This window comes from Carettochelys insculpta, chromosome 9, assembly GCF_033958435.1.
Source record: "Carettochelys insculpta isolate YL-2023 chromosome 9, ASM3395843v1, whole genome shotgun sequence".
NCBI lineage: Eukaryota > Metazoa > Chordata > Testudines > Carettochelyidae > Carettochelys > Carettochelys insculpta.
Window position 1 is genome coordinate 64,307,814 of NC_134145.1, and position 18,315 is coordinate 64,326,128.

At 48.6% G+C, this 18,315-nt stretch overlaps 1 protein-coding gene across 7 annotated transcripts in view; it reads right to left on the minus strand.

Moving 5' to 3' along the window:
* The window catches only part of NOTCH2 (notch receptor 2), a 97,830-nt gene extending 81,785 nt beyond the window's left edge, over positions 1-16,045 (minus strand). For all 7 annotated transcript variants that reach the window (XM_075002166.1, XM_075002165.1, XM_075002171.1 and 4 more), the window contains exon 1: positions 15,905-16,045. In XM_075002166.1, the coding sequence (XP_074858267.1) occupies positions 15,905-15,980 (76 nt within the window). In that variant the 5' untranslated portion in view covers positions 15,981-16,045. The remainder of the gene's footprint in view (positions 1-15,904) is intronic.
* Positions 16,046-18,315: the final 2,270 nt, after the last annotated feature.

Here is an 18,315-nt window from a genome sequence, read left to right on the forward strand (position 1 = left end):
TTTTCCTGCAACTCCCAAAAATGCACAGTCTGATTACACTTTGCACCCATGACCAACTCCTCCTCAACTTACCGGCAACATCCACACCACCTACATAGTAAATGTCCACATAATCCACCCCGCATAATGATATACATAATTGTATCCCTCACATTACTGGTGCGGCAGCCTGACTGTTCCCATCACACGTTACTTTTGGGCGGCCTTTAATTAGAACATCTCTGCCACAAGCCCAAACGGAAATGTTAAGATTTAGCACCTTAGCTTTCTATGGTCCTCCAAGTAGGACTGGAAATAAAGTGACTATTAGCAAACTGTAATGGACTGGATTAGGGAGACAGAGGCAAGTGTTCACAAATCACTACCTCAGAGTGCTTGAATTTTACTTTATTCACACTGATAAGGCCAACAGGACAACCACCTGAAGACTTGGTTTATTTCCTTTTCCCCAGCATTTGCAAACTGTTCTCTGTATTCGCTCCGAAGCCTTGGCACTACAATGAAAACTCACTATTTGACTTTTTGTAACCCGCTCAAAAGCATAACTAGCATTTGACCACCAATACAGGCTCAGGTTTCAATAGCATCTTGGCTTGGCCACAAATAAGGAAATAAGAGGGTGACTGCATTCAGCTTTTCAGTAAAGGTCCTGCAGATCAGTGAAGCAAAGAAGTGCAGCACAGGCAAAGTAGGGTAGATTCTTAAGTAGAGAGAAGTGTGCAGCTCCTATCCCAGTTTATCAATCCAAACTACTGATGAAGAGTAACAATTAATTCCCTGTTTTTCCAACAAATCAGGGTCACCTTGAACTGCCGCCTGATCATTGAACCACCCAGGGTTATGTTGTCAGTTTCAATTGCTGTACCAATTGGACAGTACAACTCAAGCATTTAACTGTATCCAGTGCAAAATAATCTAAAGCTGTCTAAACAGAAGTGAAACCAATTACTTGGTATACTTCACCTTGAACAATTAAAATAGACTAAACAAAAAGATTAAACAAAAACAATAAAATGCAAATAAGATTACAATGTTTCCAGTTACATTGCAAATATACAAAATTACTGAAAGAGGTTCTCAATTAACAAGCTAAAAGAATTTGCACAAGCAAATTAGAGCCTACAGCTCCCATAGCAAACTTAGCTGCTTCTCTGTACAAGAAGCATTGCTAAAATTTGTCATGAAATGCAGAAAGACAATTTAATAATGAATACAAAGTAGCAAGTAACTTCAGTTACTTTGTTTCCATCCAAAACCACATTTAGGCTACCTTACCAAGCTACACAGGAGTCAGACAATAAAAATAAAGATTGCAATATAATTAACTCACCCACAACAAACAATATATGAAGATTAAGCTTATCACCGAGTTAACTGAAAATTTACTGTATGCTCAACATGAAGGAAGAGCATCTTCTATAGATAGACAAAATAGACTAGCCAAGACCGTCCTTCTAAATTTGCAAGCAGACCAAGCGACTCAAACAAGGTTTTTGAGTCACGTTGTCACCGATTCTTATCCCTTGTCTTAGAAGATCCCTTCTGCCTTCGTTAATCATTTGCTTGGCACATAACTGATCTGCTTCTTCCTCCTGAAAGAGCTTGCAAATTCTCCAAGGAGGCTGCTAGGACCTCATCTCTTTTGTCAGAAAACCTGCTTAGAGTACATCTTCACTTCTCTCAGGTGTCTGGCAATTTGGCTAGCTGAAGCCAGGAATGAGTAGCCATAATGAAAAAGCTACACCTCAGTGTGTCCTCACTAGTGCTTTATTCAACCCATGTGTCACTAGGACAGGCACAGGCACATCCCATTTCTTTTGTGGCACTAAAATGAGCTACCACATGATTCCTTCCCTGTGAATTGTCAAAGAACTTGTCTGTCCTTTTAGGCACATGGGTAGAATTGTGGAAACACCCTGGCGGACTATCATCACTTGAGCAGTTTATCCTGTGTCTTCACTACTAAGCAGGTGGATTACCAAACAAAGAGAAACAATGCTCCAGCTCTAACCACTAACCCTAGCAGGGCTAACTAGGTCAGGCTGAATGCATCAAATTCACATGAGGCATGCATGTGGACAGCAGCGTTTTTTGTGGCAACGCCCAAGAAAAAGCCTACATTAATTCTGCAGTGAAGACACACACTGAGTTGATGCAAACCCGCTACCAGAAGGTCCACACCAGCTTGCACATCACACAGTATCTCCAAGGATATTAGAGTGAAAGAGCTGGCAGCCACAGACATGACAGCATCAAATGCCCTGAATGACTTTCTCAAGGAACTGGAGGAGATGCTCTGATTCTTACAAACACCTGAAGCATCTTACCATAAAGGTGTTCATGCAAATGTGATAATTCACCTCAGATCTAATTTTACTGGCAAAGGAACTGCTTAAGGAGTACACACATTTTGTACATAGATGTATAAAATAAGCTCAAGCTCTTTGATTCTTTGTGATATTAAAAGCAGCTTGAAAGCTGTGATTTGTTTATTCTCATGCTTTTTTTTTTTTTTTAAAAAAAAACCTTAGCCACACAAGCCTCGCCTAGGTTTGTGCCTAGAGGAAATGGAGAAGTTTATCGTAAGAATTAGGAGTTAAGAGTACAGCTGTAAGGAGACGGCTTCCAGCAGCTCCTAAATGCCACACCTGGAGACAAGTGAAAAGATGAAACAGAGTTATCGTAAGAGGGGAATATGGTTAACAGCCACACTGGGTCAGACCAATGGTCCCCCTAGCCCAGTATCCTGTCTTCTGACAGTGGCCAATGCTGGGTGCCCCAGAGGGAGTGAACAGAATACGGAATCATTGCGTGATCTCCCCCCACTGTCACCTAACCCCAGCTTCTCACAGAGGCCAGGGACACTTCCAGCATGGTTTTGCATCCCTGCCCATCCTGGCCAATAGCCACTGATGGACCTGTCCTCCCTGAACTTAACTGGTCCTGTTACAGTCTTGGCCTTCACATCATCCTCTGGCAGAGAGCTCCACAGGTTGACTACAGGTTAAAAGAGGATGAGTCAAATACATACATGAAATGTAAAACTGATGAAGATCGTTCAGGCAATCACAAATCTTTATACTGCCAAATTATACGGGACCTGAGGTGGGGAGATTATAGAATGTTTTGCAGTTATCATGCCAAGTTTAATTCAGGAATAGCTGACACACTTAGAGAGACCCATAAAGAAAGGCAGTCACAGAAGCTGTTAAAATGAAAGCCAACACAAAATTCCCAAGGCCCTGGTAGTTGTCAGTAGAGTTGTATGACAGGTATCACAAAACACTAGAGGTAAGCCAAACATGTTAATGATTTCTTAAAATAAGACAACTCCCACTATAATGAAAGCTGATATAACAAATAAAACCACAGACTACTATGCATGACTCATTAAACCAATTTTGCTTCTTAATGTAGACAATATTTCCAAAGACTATGAGCAGAAGACTAGAAACAGCCCTGCCTCAGTGAATACACACTGAGCAAACAGGTTTCATCCATAACATACAACTCAGTAATAACAGATAATCCATAAGAGTAATTCACAACAGGCAGAGTAGAACAAAGCCAAACATAGGTCTGCTGTTATCCTTAGATGCTGAGATGGCCTTTGGTAAAGCTGAATGGCCTTTCCTAGAAACACTGGCAACAGGAATGAGTTTTGGAGGCAATATGAAAACATGGATAAATAGAACTCCCTCTCTATTCAGACAAAAGTCATAGAGTACGTGCCCAACAACTACAAACAGGAGCCCAGCAAGGCTGTCTTCCTCATTTAATGAGCTCCTGGCATAAAATATATGCAAAATAGCAGCATAACGGAGGTAACAATCAATAAAACATAAAATTGTGCTGCATGCAAACAATGTGATACTAATGGTTTCCAATTTAGTGCAATTCATGGCTCACATTCTGAAAAACTAATGAATTCAGGGATAGATCAGACTATATAATTAATTATAAGATATTAATTACAGGGCTAGAGGAATCCATGATGAGCAAAATACAAGATATATGAGTTTGTGTCACCTAAACAAAATATTTAACAGTTCATCTCTCTCCTGTCCTCAAATCAGCAGATGAAATTTTCCTCCCATTATTTTAATCTGAAGAAAATACATTTGTCTTGGATCCACGCCAGTCATTACAATTAATTATTGCCAGAATGAAATTTCCCATTTCAAGCCCTAACCAATATGGATTCCAAATAGAACTTGAGCAACAATAATAATCTCTCTCTAGTGTTTTTCCTTAGCAGATCTTGAGGCTTTACAAAGGAGATTAGACTCATTCTTCCATTTTACAGAGGGATACTAAAGCACCCAGAGAAGAAGGGACCTGCTCAAGGCTCACCCAACAAGCAAAGCCAAAAACAGATCCTGTGTTTCTGAGTCCCAACCCAGTGCTTTACTGCTACTTTGTATGGTCCAATAACTTACTGTGTGGGGAGGGGGAGAAGAGAACTCTGTAAACCAAATCAAAGAGGGACTGGCAGTACCTAATCTACTACGATTTCACCGAATAGCTTACGTAAAAGTATCAGCCTTGTACCATGGTGACCCCAGTAAATATGTGGTAGAAATGAAGCAGAACTTTATATATAAATGTAGTGCACTAATTTTTTACCCGAGAAATAGAGACCATCACAAAAAGAAAAATATCCAGGACACATGGTAACAGATGAGATGGAATTTGACTAACAGGTTTAGCCCCATTTACATCTATCAAAAACTATCTAGTGTCCCATGTAATCCAATATATAATAAATAGGAGGAGAAAGGGTACACACAAACAGACAGCTATTCTAAAATAAAATTATTGATATTAATACAATCAAATAACTCACGGGGAGTATAATTACACCAGTGTGGACTTATTTGCTCTTAAGGCATGACATGAAATTCTATTTAGGAAGCCCAAGTTTCAGAAGACCATTAGCAATGATACATACACTGATTATGGGAAACATCTCAAAGGGTCTAGGATAACACACATGGTTTAACGGCAGTTATCACACAGTGTAACAAAAGATTACTGGTGGCTGGATCTAGAACAACGGTTTGCAACCTGTGGTCCACAGGCCCCTAGGAGTTGATAGATTATGACTAAGATTTTCATAGGGGTCCATGTCCATTTGAAATTTCATAGCGGTCTGCAAATGAAAAAAAAAGGTGGAAAAGCACTGATCTAGAAGATTAGACTATCTCTACAGAAAAATGGAAAGAGCATCTAAAAATAACTTATTTGGCAATAAAGGGAAAACATCCAGATAAAGGATTCACTACAGCAAACCCTCGATTTCACGGGCTAATGGCAGAAGGGGTGTCTGTTAATGCTGAAAGTCCATTATAGCTGAATGGTTCGGCTGCATGATGATGCACTGACCATCCCAGCCCATCACTCACTCCTGTCCTGCGCCCCACCCTTCCCTTCCCGCCTCCTACCCCATTCTTCCCCCCCCAACCTCCATCTCTCCCCCCGACTTACCGGGAGAGGAGCTGAATGTTGCCCTGACTCCTTCCACTTCCTGCAGCTCTTAGGGTTGTGGCTCCTCTAGCCCCTGGCTCCATGACACCCTCAGCCTGCCAGTGGGCAGCCTCCCTGTGTGCATGGAGCATGTCGGTGCTTGGCTGCCGCTGCCTGCGTGCTCCATGCACACAAGGCTGTGGGAGGAGAGCTCCTGTGCCCTGCCACAGCCCCTGTTTCGCCCGCCACTCCAGCTTCTCTGGCCCTGGTGGCCCCTCAAGTCACTGCAGCCCCAGCCACTCTGGCAGCTCCTCCAGCCCAGTGACAGCTCTGGTGAGTCTCTGGTGTTTATTGGGGGGGAGGCAGGGGGGCTGGCAGACAGCATCCATTATATTGGGGTCTGTTAAATTAAGGGTTTACTGCTGTATAGATGGTTTGAACAGAAGGGTAAGTTAAAGACCCCCAGCAAGGGACTAAGTCCTCATTTCTAGAGAAAGCTGCTCTGGTGAAATTCTGCAAACTGAAAGCCACTTGCAGTACAACACTCTGCCATGGTAGTAGCTTCCACAGCTCTGGAGAAAACTCCACAAAGCTAACTGCTGTCCAGTAGACTGAAACCACTGCCCATGGGCATCAGGAGCAAATCTCAGGGTGGAGCCTCCTTTACATTGTTCATCGTCTTGATCAGTATTAGGCTTTAGAGAATTCTCCTGGAGGTCCTTACAAAGGACAGTGCTGACTGAGACTGATCAGTAAAACAGGGGCGTGGCCACAGGTAGGATGGAATTAGCACTGCAGCCCACCCAACCCGAGCCTGAGATATGTCAGAGGCATGCTTATACTAGCTCAGTGAAAACCATAAACCAGAATACAGCCACAGAAGGGAGAGAAGGACTGGTCACCCTGAGCCTAAGACCACTGGAGACCCTGGATACGAACTTGGGGTGACTGGCCCCTCTTGCTCATGATGCCCTGGTAACACTTCTGTATTTAGGTACCAGCCCTAGAAAAGATAGAGCATAAAAAAACCCTTCTCCAATATAGCCAGATCCTGTGGGTAGCTCAACACCACCTTAGGAGGCATGCTTCCAACCATGACAGACTTGTGCCAGCTCTGCTCAAACTACTGTACTAAAAATACACAGCCCTGGGATGACCTGAGCAGTGGCTCGTGCTAGCCACCTAAGTAACCACCTGTGAGCCCTCAAGTGTTACTACTTGGCAGCTAGCAAGTGTTCATAGTTCATTTGGTAAGCAGAAGCATACTCCCAGCTGCAATACAGATTTTCCCCAGGGCTCCCTTCCCATCCCACTGCTGGACTCTCCCTTGGTAGACATGCCCGGCTGGAGAGGGGAACTCAGAGCAGCTTGCAGAGAAGATGCACAGCCAGGGCAGGGAGGAGCGTGTCTCACTGCAGGGACCCAGACAGCTGTGTGATTCCTGCCCACAGTCAGGAGGGTTGGAAGGGAAGCATGCAGCATCCACTTACCAGCAAAGTTCTTCCAATGCATAAAGCCAAAACATTTTTTAAAAACGTAACAACCAAGCCACAACACAATGTATTGGGTTAAAACAGAAAAGCTTTAGTGACGAATATTTTAGTTTAATACAATTCAAGATCTAAAGACAAACTGACATCTCTGTACTTCGAAAAACTTTTGATGTAGAAATAATTACGGTTATGTTTTTCAAGCTAAAGTTTTCTGTCATTCTTTAGTGCTAATGTTAAAATGGATTTATAAGAGTTTCTAGCCCTCCATAAAACATAATCCACTGCTTGTCATCAGCATTATTTCCACAGAAACTACCAATGATATTGCAGAAACAGGACTAAGACAACCCACAGGGAAGAAACAATATAATCCAATATACTATTGAGATACAAAGCTCCATTTTCATCCTTTTACTTTCAGAAGGCATATGCCCTAGAAATAGAGTAGAATGTTATTCTTTTCTGGAGTTCTTGGAGGAATGAACGTAAAATATGACACAGGCCTTGTTCCTTCCAGAGAGGCTATGACAAAATGCTGCCCTCATATTGAGTTGACTCGTTTTGTCAAGATGATCTTGGAATGAACTTATAGACACTAGGAATATGTAACTACAAGGGGCTTTTAAACACAGATGCTTGGAAAACTAGGTTCCAGTTTTCCAGCCAGAGTGATGTAAACTTAAAATGCCCTGAGGGGAAATGTGCAAAGCCTCAAAGTTAATGGTCATCATGCTGCACACGCCTTAATCCATGGATCCTAGCCAACCAGGCAAACTTGAAATACAAAGGATTGAAGTTACGTGCATCTAAAAGTGCTGTCCACTGAGCATTTTAGGTGAAATTTCCTGTTCCAAAAGAAACAAGTCTTCCAAACGCTAATGTTGTCCTTTCACTGCCTCATAACTTGATAAACAACATATACCCAAATTCCAGCTCTCAAGATCAATATAACCATGACAACATGGGTTACAGTGCAACACCTTTGAACAAGCATATTCAGTCAGATCATTCACCAAACTGCACTGCTCCTTTTCACATATGAACATTGTTTCTGAAAAGAGGATGTTCCAATCCTGTGCAACAGCTATAAAAGAAAAAGTTGATTTATAGTGTTAGTTGGATAAGGAAGTTTGCCAGTTTTAAGATTCTCAAAAAACAAAGATCATCATCTAACCCAGCGGTTCCTAACCTTTTCAAGACAGGGACCCATTTTGACATTTCAGGAAGACTTTGTTAAAAAAGCAATTCAAAACTGGTGGGTGAAGTCAGGGGGAGGTTCTCCCCTGGAAAAAATGCACACGCTCACCACCACCACCCCTTTTTACCCCTCTCAAACCCAAAATGCCCCCGCCCCGACTTAAACGCCTCTCGGCCTTGCTACGCTGCCCCCAAGCTTAAACCCTTCTCAGATAGGTTTGCTGGATTTTTGGAAAACTTATGAGAGACAGGCACCCCCACCCACGGGATCCCCAACCAGAGGCACCTGTCCTGCATAAGGTTTCCAAGACCCAGGGTGTGGGGCGGGAACCCTGGCAGCCCTGCCTCTGGAGCAGTCTGGGTTGCAAACCCCTGGCTGGCAGAACCAGCTGGGAGGGACGCTACGGCTGGGAGCTGGCTGGGGCATAGGGCCTGCAGTGTGGGCATCTCCCTGTCTTGCCACGCTGAAATGGAACTCAATTTAATTGATTTAAGGGCGGGATCCCTCATGCTGGCCATTAAGCCAATTAAATTGAGTATCATTTCAGCACTGCAAGGCAGGATGGGGACTGGGAGCTAGAGCAGTGAGCAGCCGCAGAACTGCAAATGGCTCCTTTAAGAGCTGCCCAGCCAGCAACCCTTATAAAATCTAATTGTGACCCATATGTTGGGAATTTCTGTCCTAAGCACAACCTACCTTTCTAGCCTTCCCTTATCTCTCCAAAGCTGCGTCTACACGTGCACGCTACTTCGAAGTAGCGGCACCAACTTCGAAATAGCGCCCGTCGCGTCTACACGCGTCGGGCGCTATTTCGAAGTTAACTTCGACGTTAGGCGGCGAGACGTCGAAGTTGCTAACCTCATGAGGAGATAGGAATAGCGCCCTACTTCGACGTTCAACGTCGAAGTAGGGACCGTGTAGACGATCCGCATCCTGCAACGTCGAAATTGCTGGGTCCTCCATGGCGGCCATCAGCTGGGGGGTTGAGAGATGCTCTCTCTCCAGCCCCTGCGGGACTCTATGGTCACCGTGGGCAGCAGCCCTTAGCCCAGGGCTTCTGGCTGCTTCTGCGGCAGCTGGGGATCTATGCTGCAGGCACAGGGTCTGCAACCAGTTGTCAGCTCTGTGTATCTTGTGTTGTTTAGTGCAACTGTGTCTGGGAGGGGCCCTTTAAGGGAGCGGCTTGCTGTTGAGTCTGCCCTGTGACCCTGTCTGCAGCTGTGCCTGGCATCCCTATTTCGATGTGTGCTACTTTGACGTGTAGACGTTCCCTCGCTGCGCCTATTTCGATGTTGGGCTGAGCAACGTCGAAGTTGAACATCGACGTTGCTGGCCCTGGAGGACATGTAGACGTTATTCATCGAAATAGACTATTTCGATGTCGCAACATCGAAATAAGCTATTTCGATGTTGGCTGCACGTGTAGACGTAGCCCAAAACATTAAGAGTTTAAGTCTTGGGATAGTAGCAAGAGCATCTCAGCTGACATTAGCTAATGAAGTCTATATAAGTGCAAGGATACTACAGTACTTAGGCACACCACTCCTAAGTAAGCAGGCCTCTACCTCCTGCAATAGGGCCAATTTCCAAGAGTATTCCAGAGAAGCCCCATGGCAACTGCACTGCAGCAGTTCAATAGCAGTAACAAAAGGTGTTGAGAACTGTGGCAGGGTCTCCATCCAAGAAATAAGGATGCACAGGAAAAATAAAAATGCCTACAGTTTACCTATTATTTGCTGCTGTTTGATCAAAGGGAGCCCCCAGACTGGGATCATCAGTAACAGTCATCAGATATACTCTCTCACTAGAAAGAGAAGATGCTTCTGAGATCACATCAGTTTCCCAGAAGCTACCATCACGGCAATCTCTTACACAGACTCCACTTCAGCTCAGCCACTCATTCAAGCAGGAATAGCAAGTCACTACATCACCTGCTTTGCATGAAACAGCAAAGATGAATAGTCTGGATCATAACCTCTGTTTCATTGTGTGTTAAGTAAGAGGTCTGACATCAGATAATTACCTTGAGGGTTGTTGCACAAGAAATCACAGGTAAGTACCCATCTAAAAATACTCTGCATACCTCCATTCTTTCCTCATGGTAATTCCAATTACAACTTCACTGCCAAGCACCACAATTGGGTTAATGTTACAGATGGTTGGAAATTTGACAAAAAAGCTGATCTGTCAAAATCTAAACATTCTGCAAGAAAGAGTCAGTTTGACAAGCTTTGACTCTGTTTTTAAATAAATGTTGAAATTTTCAAGACATTTTCAAAAAATTCATTTTTCAATTCAAAAATAGCTTTTTATTTTGAAGTTTAAACAAACAATTAAAAATAAACACAAAACAGTTGACAAAGTGACCTGAACTAAAATTTTTTTCCCCAAATATTCAGTTTGTGAACATTTTTGAAATTTTGACTTTGTAGTCTGACTCAGGAAAATTTTTACCAGAATTTTTTCATAGGCTGGTAAAACTGTTTCTTGTTCAACACTGGTTCATATCCCTTATGACCAATGGCATCAATGAAAGGTCAACATCAACAACTAACCTTATCCAACATCTGGAAGCACTTCCACCAATAATGCAAGCCCAGTTTCCATACTACATTGAGACCTAAGACTGACAGAGATCTAGAAAGACAGCCTTCTTTAGCCTTTTCCAGAGAGTGAGGTCTAGAGACAACAGTAGTTGGAGAAGCATACCATCAAGAGACAGTTTCTTAAGCAAAGGTGGAACAATCACTAGTTTCAGCAAAGCCAGCATCTTGCAATCCCACAGGAAGGTATAAGCTATTTCTGCAAGTAATGGTCCCAAAACGCACCACATTTATAATTAAGGACACTGGTCCTTTCAAGGCTGTACTCTAACCTCTCCAAACACTACTGCAAAAACTGGCCAAAACATACTTAGGAAACAGATTTGCCTCAGAAAATAGCTCTGTCGCCATAGAGGAAGATAACCTGGTCCGAAGTCAGACTAATCCTATCCACAAAATAAAGGGAACACTTCTCCCAGCAGGCATATGTTGACTCTTTCCAGGGGAAGGCAGGCTTTGAACACGCAAACCTTCATTTTATGATCACACCATGGCATAAAATTACTGAAGCTCTTGCTCCCCATGCCACAAATGGTCAAATCCTAAACACAAAGTCAATCAATCCCCAGTCCTTAATCTCTTCCACCCACTCCTTTTTTGTCCCACCATCTGTATAGTAAGGTCCTGCTTACAACACTCCTGATAATTCCTCCCAGAACAAGGTTTGCTTTGATTGCAACGGTGGTCACACTGTTGACTCACTTAGCTTGTAATCCACTATGTCCCCTAGATCCCCTTCTGTGGTACTCCTTCCTAGGCAGTCACATCCCATTTTGTATGTGTGCAACTGAGTGTTCCTTCACATGGGGAAAACAGTGGGTGCTCCCCGTCTACTGACAACCCTGTGCATCAGCTCTTCTCCTTTCCTTCCAGAGCTCCTCATTTGCTGCAATTAGCTATTTAGCAACACACAGGGGCTCTGAGGGGAAGGGAAGAAGTGTGGGTGGGAACAGGCACGGAGCTGAACAGGGTGCATGAGGGAAGAGTCAGCACAGGTGTGGGGAATTGGGGAAAGGTAGAGTGGGCAGGGGCCTCGAGCAGAGAACCCCAGGGGACATCACTTGGCAACAGCAAAAGGCTTAAGTTGCAGCAAGGGTGGTTTAAGTTGGCCATTAGGGAAAACAGGGAAAATGAGAAAAAAGATATTTTAATGTTCCCCTCAACTCCCTGATGCAAAGCACCCTTCTTTGCGCTTTCAAAGATTAAAAGCAACAGGTGAACTTTTCTTATTCACCAGCACACACAACAATCCCTTCAGACTGCCATTCCAAGCACAGAGCCCAGCTTCCCCAAGCTTCTCTCCTTGAGGTAGAACAGTACATCAAACCAACAGCGAGGCAATTAAAGGCATGCAATAGGTAACTCTGCTAAATTTAGTTTTCCTTGTACTGAAAACTGTAGAGTATTTGGTTATATTTATAATGATTTATTTAATATTGTGTGTGTGTCTCTGGGGGGGCGGGTAGTGCACAGGGTATAACTTAGTCACATGGGTTACAAATGTGGCTCCCAAGCCACATAACTGTGAATATCACAGGTTTAGATAATACTTAAAGCCTGCCATGAGTGCAGGGGACTGAACTAAGGCTCTCTACAGGTCCTTTCAGTTCTACAGTTCTAAGGTGACCAGGGAGGATCGCCTAAACAAATGAGAAATGTAGAAATCATTGTACAGACAGTAAAAGACAAACGATTGTTTACTGCAGGCCATTAACAAATTAATCTTCTCTGAGAGACACGAAATTCAACAGCATCTATTACTCTCAAGACAACTTGAACTACATTCTCCCTCTGGACCAGAATATAGGTACAAATTGAGCTCTCCCAACAATCTCAAGCAAGTAATGGTGCAATGATGAAAATCAGTTAAGAGCTTCAGCTCTGCACACCTATTCATATAATTAAATATTTAAGGATAAATATAAAAGAGTTAAAAAGATTCAAGGCCATTTTAAAAAGCACATGTAACAGTGTCTCCTTGATATAGCTAGAGCTACTGTCTCAATAGGGGTCTTCAATGTAACATAGCACTGTGCTCCTTGCAGCCAAGTTCTTTTCATTTCAGGTTTTTTTTCTTTTGGAAAGCAATGGAAAAATACAGATTCTCAGTAGTTTTGTTTTTATTTTGCTAATTTAAAATGCTTAGAATGTTTAGAAAACCTAACCCTTTTTCAACTGATTTTATGAGTTCAAATTAAAACTCAAACTTTCAATCATTTCTTTAATCGCTATATTGTCAGAAAGCAGAGGCTTGCAGATTATTCATTCATTATGTGTTTAAGGCATTTACTGGAGTGAAATTATTAGTCTTATTACACTAGAGGTTCCTTTAACCAGTTCAACATTCCCAGTTTAAACAACACTCTTAAATGTTTTGGTTTCACCTTACTGTGACAAACACGCACAGGCAGGTACTTAACACCTGTGCCTCACCATCTTCTCAATAATTCGTCATAGGGACTCATGCATGGTCTCTGCCAAAACCTAAAATCTAGCTGACTATTGCAGTTATTGTGACCTTTACGGAAAATATTTTAAGACAGCTTAAACCATAGCCTATTCTAGTAACAGAGAGGTAGCTGTGTTAGACTATAGACTATTATGTTCCAAAACTGTATGCAGTGAAGCATGTCACCTGAGGACGGGTGGGTCTCAGAACTAACTCAGTCAAGAGTGAAAGCAGTTGACATCTTTTAACCTGACCTAACCCAGCCCTACGTTTACAGTCTGAACCAAATGCAGGCTTGAGCATTTACAGAGACAAAAGAACCCCAAGAAGAGACTGAACAAGGGATCCTCAGTGACAAGCGGAAGTTAATGAAACACCCTGACTCTGAGAAAGAACAAAAGTCTGGAACGAGCTCACACAAGAAGAAAGGGCACAAGATGTCATCCATTACGGAGGTGTCACTTGCATCCATGTTTCATGAAAAGTTGAACCCACCTCTCTAGATTGGGCAAGTGCTGTAAGGAATAACCACTGGGTAAGAAATTCCTTATTAGACTGGAACAAAACTTGTTAAAAATTACAGGGCCTAGATTTACGTTTTATGTTTTCTTTTAATCTGTAACCTCATATCTCCAATCATTTTACTTGTACCTATTCTGGATTTTTATCTTAGCTGTGTTAAGTCAACTCCTGTTTGAATTTACTATTAACATGACTTGCCTTGTACTAAAGAAAGTGTTCAACTGAAAATAGTGGAGGTGGGAGGGGGACTGCTTCCACGGAGGTAGAGGAACAGTGTGGACACACAGAAGATAAGGGACTGGAAACTTGAGCATATCAAGGTGGGGCAGGCTAGTCACCAGCCTGTAAAGGAAAAGAATAGGTCTCATGGACCCTAAAGCAGAGCACTTGTCCTCCGCAGCCACTGGCATATTCGAGAGAATTTTCTCCTGCTGGGCATAGACAAGGTTGTTTCATGCTGCATGCAGATGCTAGTAATTCACCCTGGATACCTCTGCTGTGCAAATAGTATCACGATTACAATATGCTAAACACTCTAAAGTCAATGAAAACTGAGGGTGCTCTGTGCCTCCCAGAACAAACTCCAGAACTGTTATCTATGGCCCTGGAGTGGCATTCTGCTCTTTTACAAAGGGCACATTAAAGTCAAAGTGATTATTTTAATTCCCCTCTGTCGTTGCCATTAACACTTTACATTAACAATGAATTAAATATGCAGGTCTAAGGGAACTTTCATTATTTACTCTGTGCTTCCCTAAGCAAGAGACTTGTTTTTCCACTTTAGTTGCTAGCCAAACATCCTGCCTGGTTCCCATGCACTGCCCCAACTAATTTGTGTTTGGGTAGTAAACAGGGCAGAGAACCCAGCATCCCAAACCAAAGTAGCCCCTATTGTTTTTAGAGGTTCATTAACACATCCCTATTTGTATGGAGGCAGGCTAGCAGTGGTCCCCCTCCTGGCTCTCCCAGTCTGGGGGCCTGGCAGGGACAATGGATGCTCTCTGCTTTCCATCTCCACAGTCAGGATGTGGGGACCAGTCCAGGGAGTTTGCAGGGCTGGTGGTGAAGCCCCATCACATGTTTTCCAGGCCTGGCACCAAACTGGGGGCTTGTAGCTGCAGAGGTCAGATCCAGAGGGAGACAGAGCAGAGGAGCCGGGGGACGAGTGAGCTCTCCAGAGACCCCCACCCCACCCCAAAGAGACCTCAGGGCAATGAGTGAGCCCCCTAAAGACCACAAAACGCAGGGGCAGTGACAGACCCCTAGATACCTCTGCACCAAAGGGACCCAAAGGAAACGGGATAGAGCAGAGACCCCCCACACCCAGGGAATCCCCAGAGCAAGGCAGGGCAGGGAGCTCCTCACGGAGGGGACCCCAGGATGGGGGGGAGGCACAGGACAGAGCCCCAGGACCCGGAGGAGGAGAATGGAACAGGGACCCCCGAGGCGAGGGGACCGCAGGACCGGGGGGGGGGATGGAGCAGGGACCCCCGAGGCGAGGGGACCGCAGGACCGGGGTGGGGGGGGATGGAGCAGGGACCCCCGAGGAGAGGGGACCGCAGGACCGGGGTGGGGGGGGATGGAGCAGGGACCCCCGAGGAGAGGGGACCGCAGGACCGGGGTGGGGGGGGATGGAGCAGGGACCCCCGAGGAGAGGGGACCGCAGGACCGGGGTGGGGGGGGATGGAGCAGGGACCCCCGAGGCGAGGGGACCGCAGGACCGGGGGGGGGGGATGGAGCAGGGCCCCCGAGGCGAGGGGACCGCAGGACCGGGGTGGGGGGGGATGGAGCAGGGACCCCCGAGGCGAGGGGACCGCAGGACCGGGGTCGGGGGGGATGGAGCAGGGACCCCCGAGGCGAGGGGACCGCAGGACCGGGGGGGGGGATGGAGCAGGGACCCCCGAGGCGAGGGGACCGCAGGACCGGGGTGGGGGGGGATGGAGCAGGGACCCCCGAGGCGAGGGGACCGCAGGACCGGGGGGGGGGGATGGAGCAGGGACCCCCGAGGCGAGGGGACCGCAGGACCGGGGGGGGATGGAGCAGGGACCCCCGAGGCGAGGGGACCGCAGGACCGGGGGGGGGGGTGGAGCAGGGACCCCCGAGGCGAGGGAGTCCGGGGGGGCCCGGGGCGCAGCGCGCCCCCTAGCGGAGGGCAGCCCCGCGCCGCACTCACCCGCCGCCGGCTCCCCGCGGCTCAGCAGCAGCAGCAGCAGCAGCAGCGCCCCGAGCGCCCGGCCCGGCCGCCCCATGTCCCCAGCCCGCCCAGCGGCCAAGCGGCGCGGCTGGTCGGGTCGGGTCGGGTCGGGCTGGGCTGGCCCGGCCCGCGCGGAGGGATCTGGCGGCGGCGCCGCGCGGAGGGACTCGCTGTGCTGCGCCGCGCCGCGCCGGTCCCTCCCCCGCTTCCTGCGCGGCCCCGCCGCAGCGCGCCGCGAGCGGCCGTTAGGGGCGGGGGGAACGGGAGCGCGCCCCCCTCAGCCCACCCGCCCGCGAGGGGACAGACAGACAGACAGACAGACACAGCCCCCCTCAGCCCGCGAGCCCTGGGGGGGGGACACAGACAGACAGACAGACACAGCCCCCCTCAGCCCGCGAGCCCTGGGGGGGGGACACAGACAGACAGACAGACACAGCCCCCCTCAGCCCGCGAGCCCTGGGGGGGGACACAGACAGACAGACAGACACAGCCCCCCTCAGCCCACCCGCCCGCGAGGGGACAGACAGACAGACAGACAGACACAGCCCCCCTCAGCCCGCGAGCCCTGGGGGGGGGACACAGACAGACAGACAGACACAGCCCCCCTCAGCCCGCGAGCCCTGGGGGGGGACACAGACAGACAGACAGACACAGCCCCCCTCAGCCCACCCGCCCGCGAGGGGACAGACAGACAGACAGACACAGCCCCCCTCAGCCCGCGAGCCCTGGGGGGGGGACACAGACAGACAGACAGACACAGCCCCCCTCAGCCCACCCGCCCGCGAGGGGACAGACAGACAGACAGACACAGCCCCCCTCAGCCCGCGAGCCCTGGAGGGGGACACAGACAGACAGACAGACACAGCCCCCTTCACCCCACCCGCCCGCGAGGGGACAGACAGACAGACACAGCCCCCCTCAGCCCGCGAGCCCTGGAGGGGGACACAGACAGACAGACAGACACAGCCCCCCTCAGCCCGCGAGCCCTGGGGGGGGGACAGACAGACAGACAGACACAGCCCCCTTCACCCCACCCGCCCGCGAGGGGGCAGACAGACAGACACAGCCCCCCTCAGCCCGCGAGCCCTGGAGGGGGACACAGACAGACACACCCACCTCAGCCCGTGAGCCCTGGAGGGGGACACAGACAGACAGACAGACACACCCACCTCAGCCCGTGAGCCCTGGGGGGGGGACACAGACAGACAGACAGACACAGCCACCCTCAGCCCGCGAGCCCTGGGGGGGGACACAAACAGACAGACAGACACAGCCCCCCTCAGCCCGCGAGCCCTGGGGGGGGGACACAGACAGACAGACAGACACAGCCCCCCTCAGCCCGCGAGCCCTGGGGGGGGACACAGACAGACAGACAGACACAGCCCCCCTCAGCCCACCCGCCCGCGAGGGGACAGACAGACAGACAGACACAGCCCCCCTCAGCCCGCGAGCCCTGGGGGGGGGGGGACACAGACAGACAGACAGACACAGCCCCCCTCAGCCCGCGAGCCCTGGGGGGGGGACACAGACAGACAGACAGACACAGCCCCCCTCAGCCCGCGAGCCCTGGAGGGGGACACAGACAGACACAGCCCCCCTCAGCCCGCGAGCCCTGGGGGGGGGGACAGACAGACAGACAGACACAGCCCCCCTCAGCCCGCGAGCCCTGGAGGGGGACACAGACAGACAGACAGACACAGCCCCCCTCAGCCCGCGAGCCCTGGGGGGGGGGACAGACAGACAGACAGACACAGCCCCCTTCACCCCACCCGCCCGCGAGGGGGCAGACAGACAGACAGACACAGCCCCCCTCAGCCCGCGAGCCCTGGGGGGGGACACAGACAGACAGACACAGCCCCCCTCAGCCCGCGAGCCCTGGAGGGGGACACAGACAGACAGACAGACACACCCACCTCAGCCCGTGAGCCCTGGGGGGGGGACACAGACAGACAGACAGACACAGCCACCCTCAGCCCGCGAGCCCTGGGGGGGGACACAGACAGACAGACAGACACAGCCCCCCTCACCCCACCCGCCCGCGAGGGGACAGACAGACAGACAGACACAGCCCCCCTCAGCCCGCGAGCCCTGGAGGGGGACACAGACAGACAGACAGACAGACACTCAGCCCGCGAGCCCTGGGGGGGACAGACAGACAGACACACACCCCCCTCAGCCCGCGAGCCCTGGGGGGGACAGACAGACAGACAGACACAGCCCCCCTCAGCCCGCGAGCCCTGGGAGGGGGACAGACAGACAGACACAGCCCCCTTCAGCCAACGAGCCGGGGGGAAGGGGGGGCATGCAGACAAACAGAGACAGCCCCCCTCAGCCAGTGAGCCCCGGGGGAGGGGGGACAGACGGACAGACAGATACAGCCCCCCTCAAGC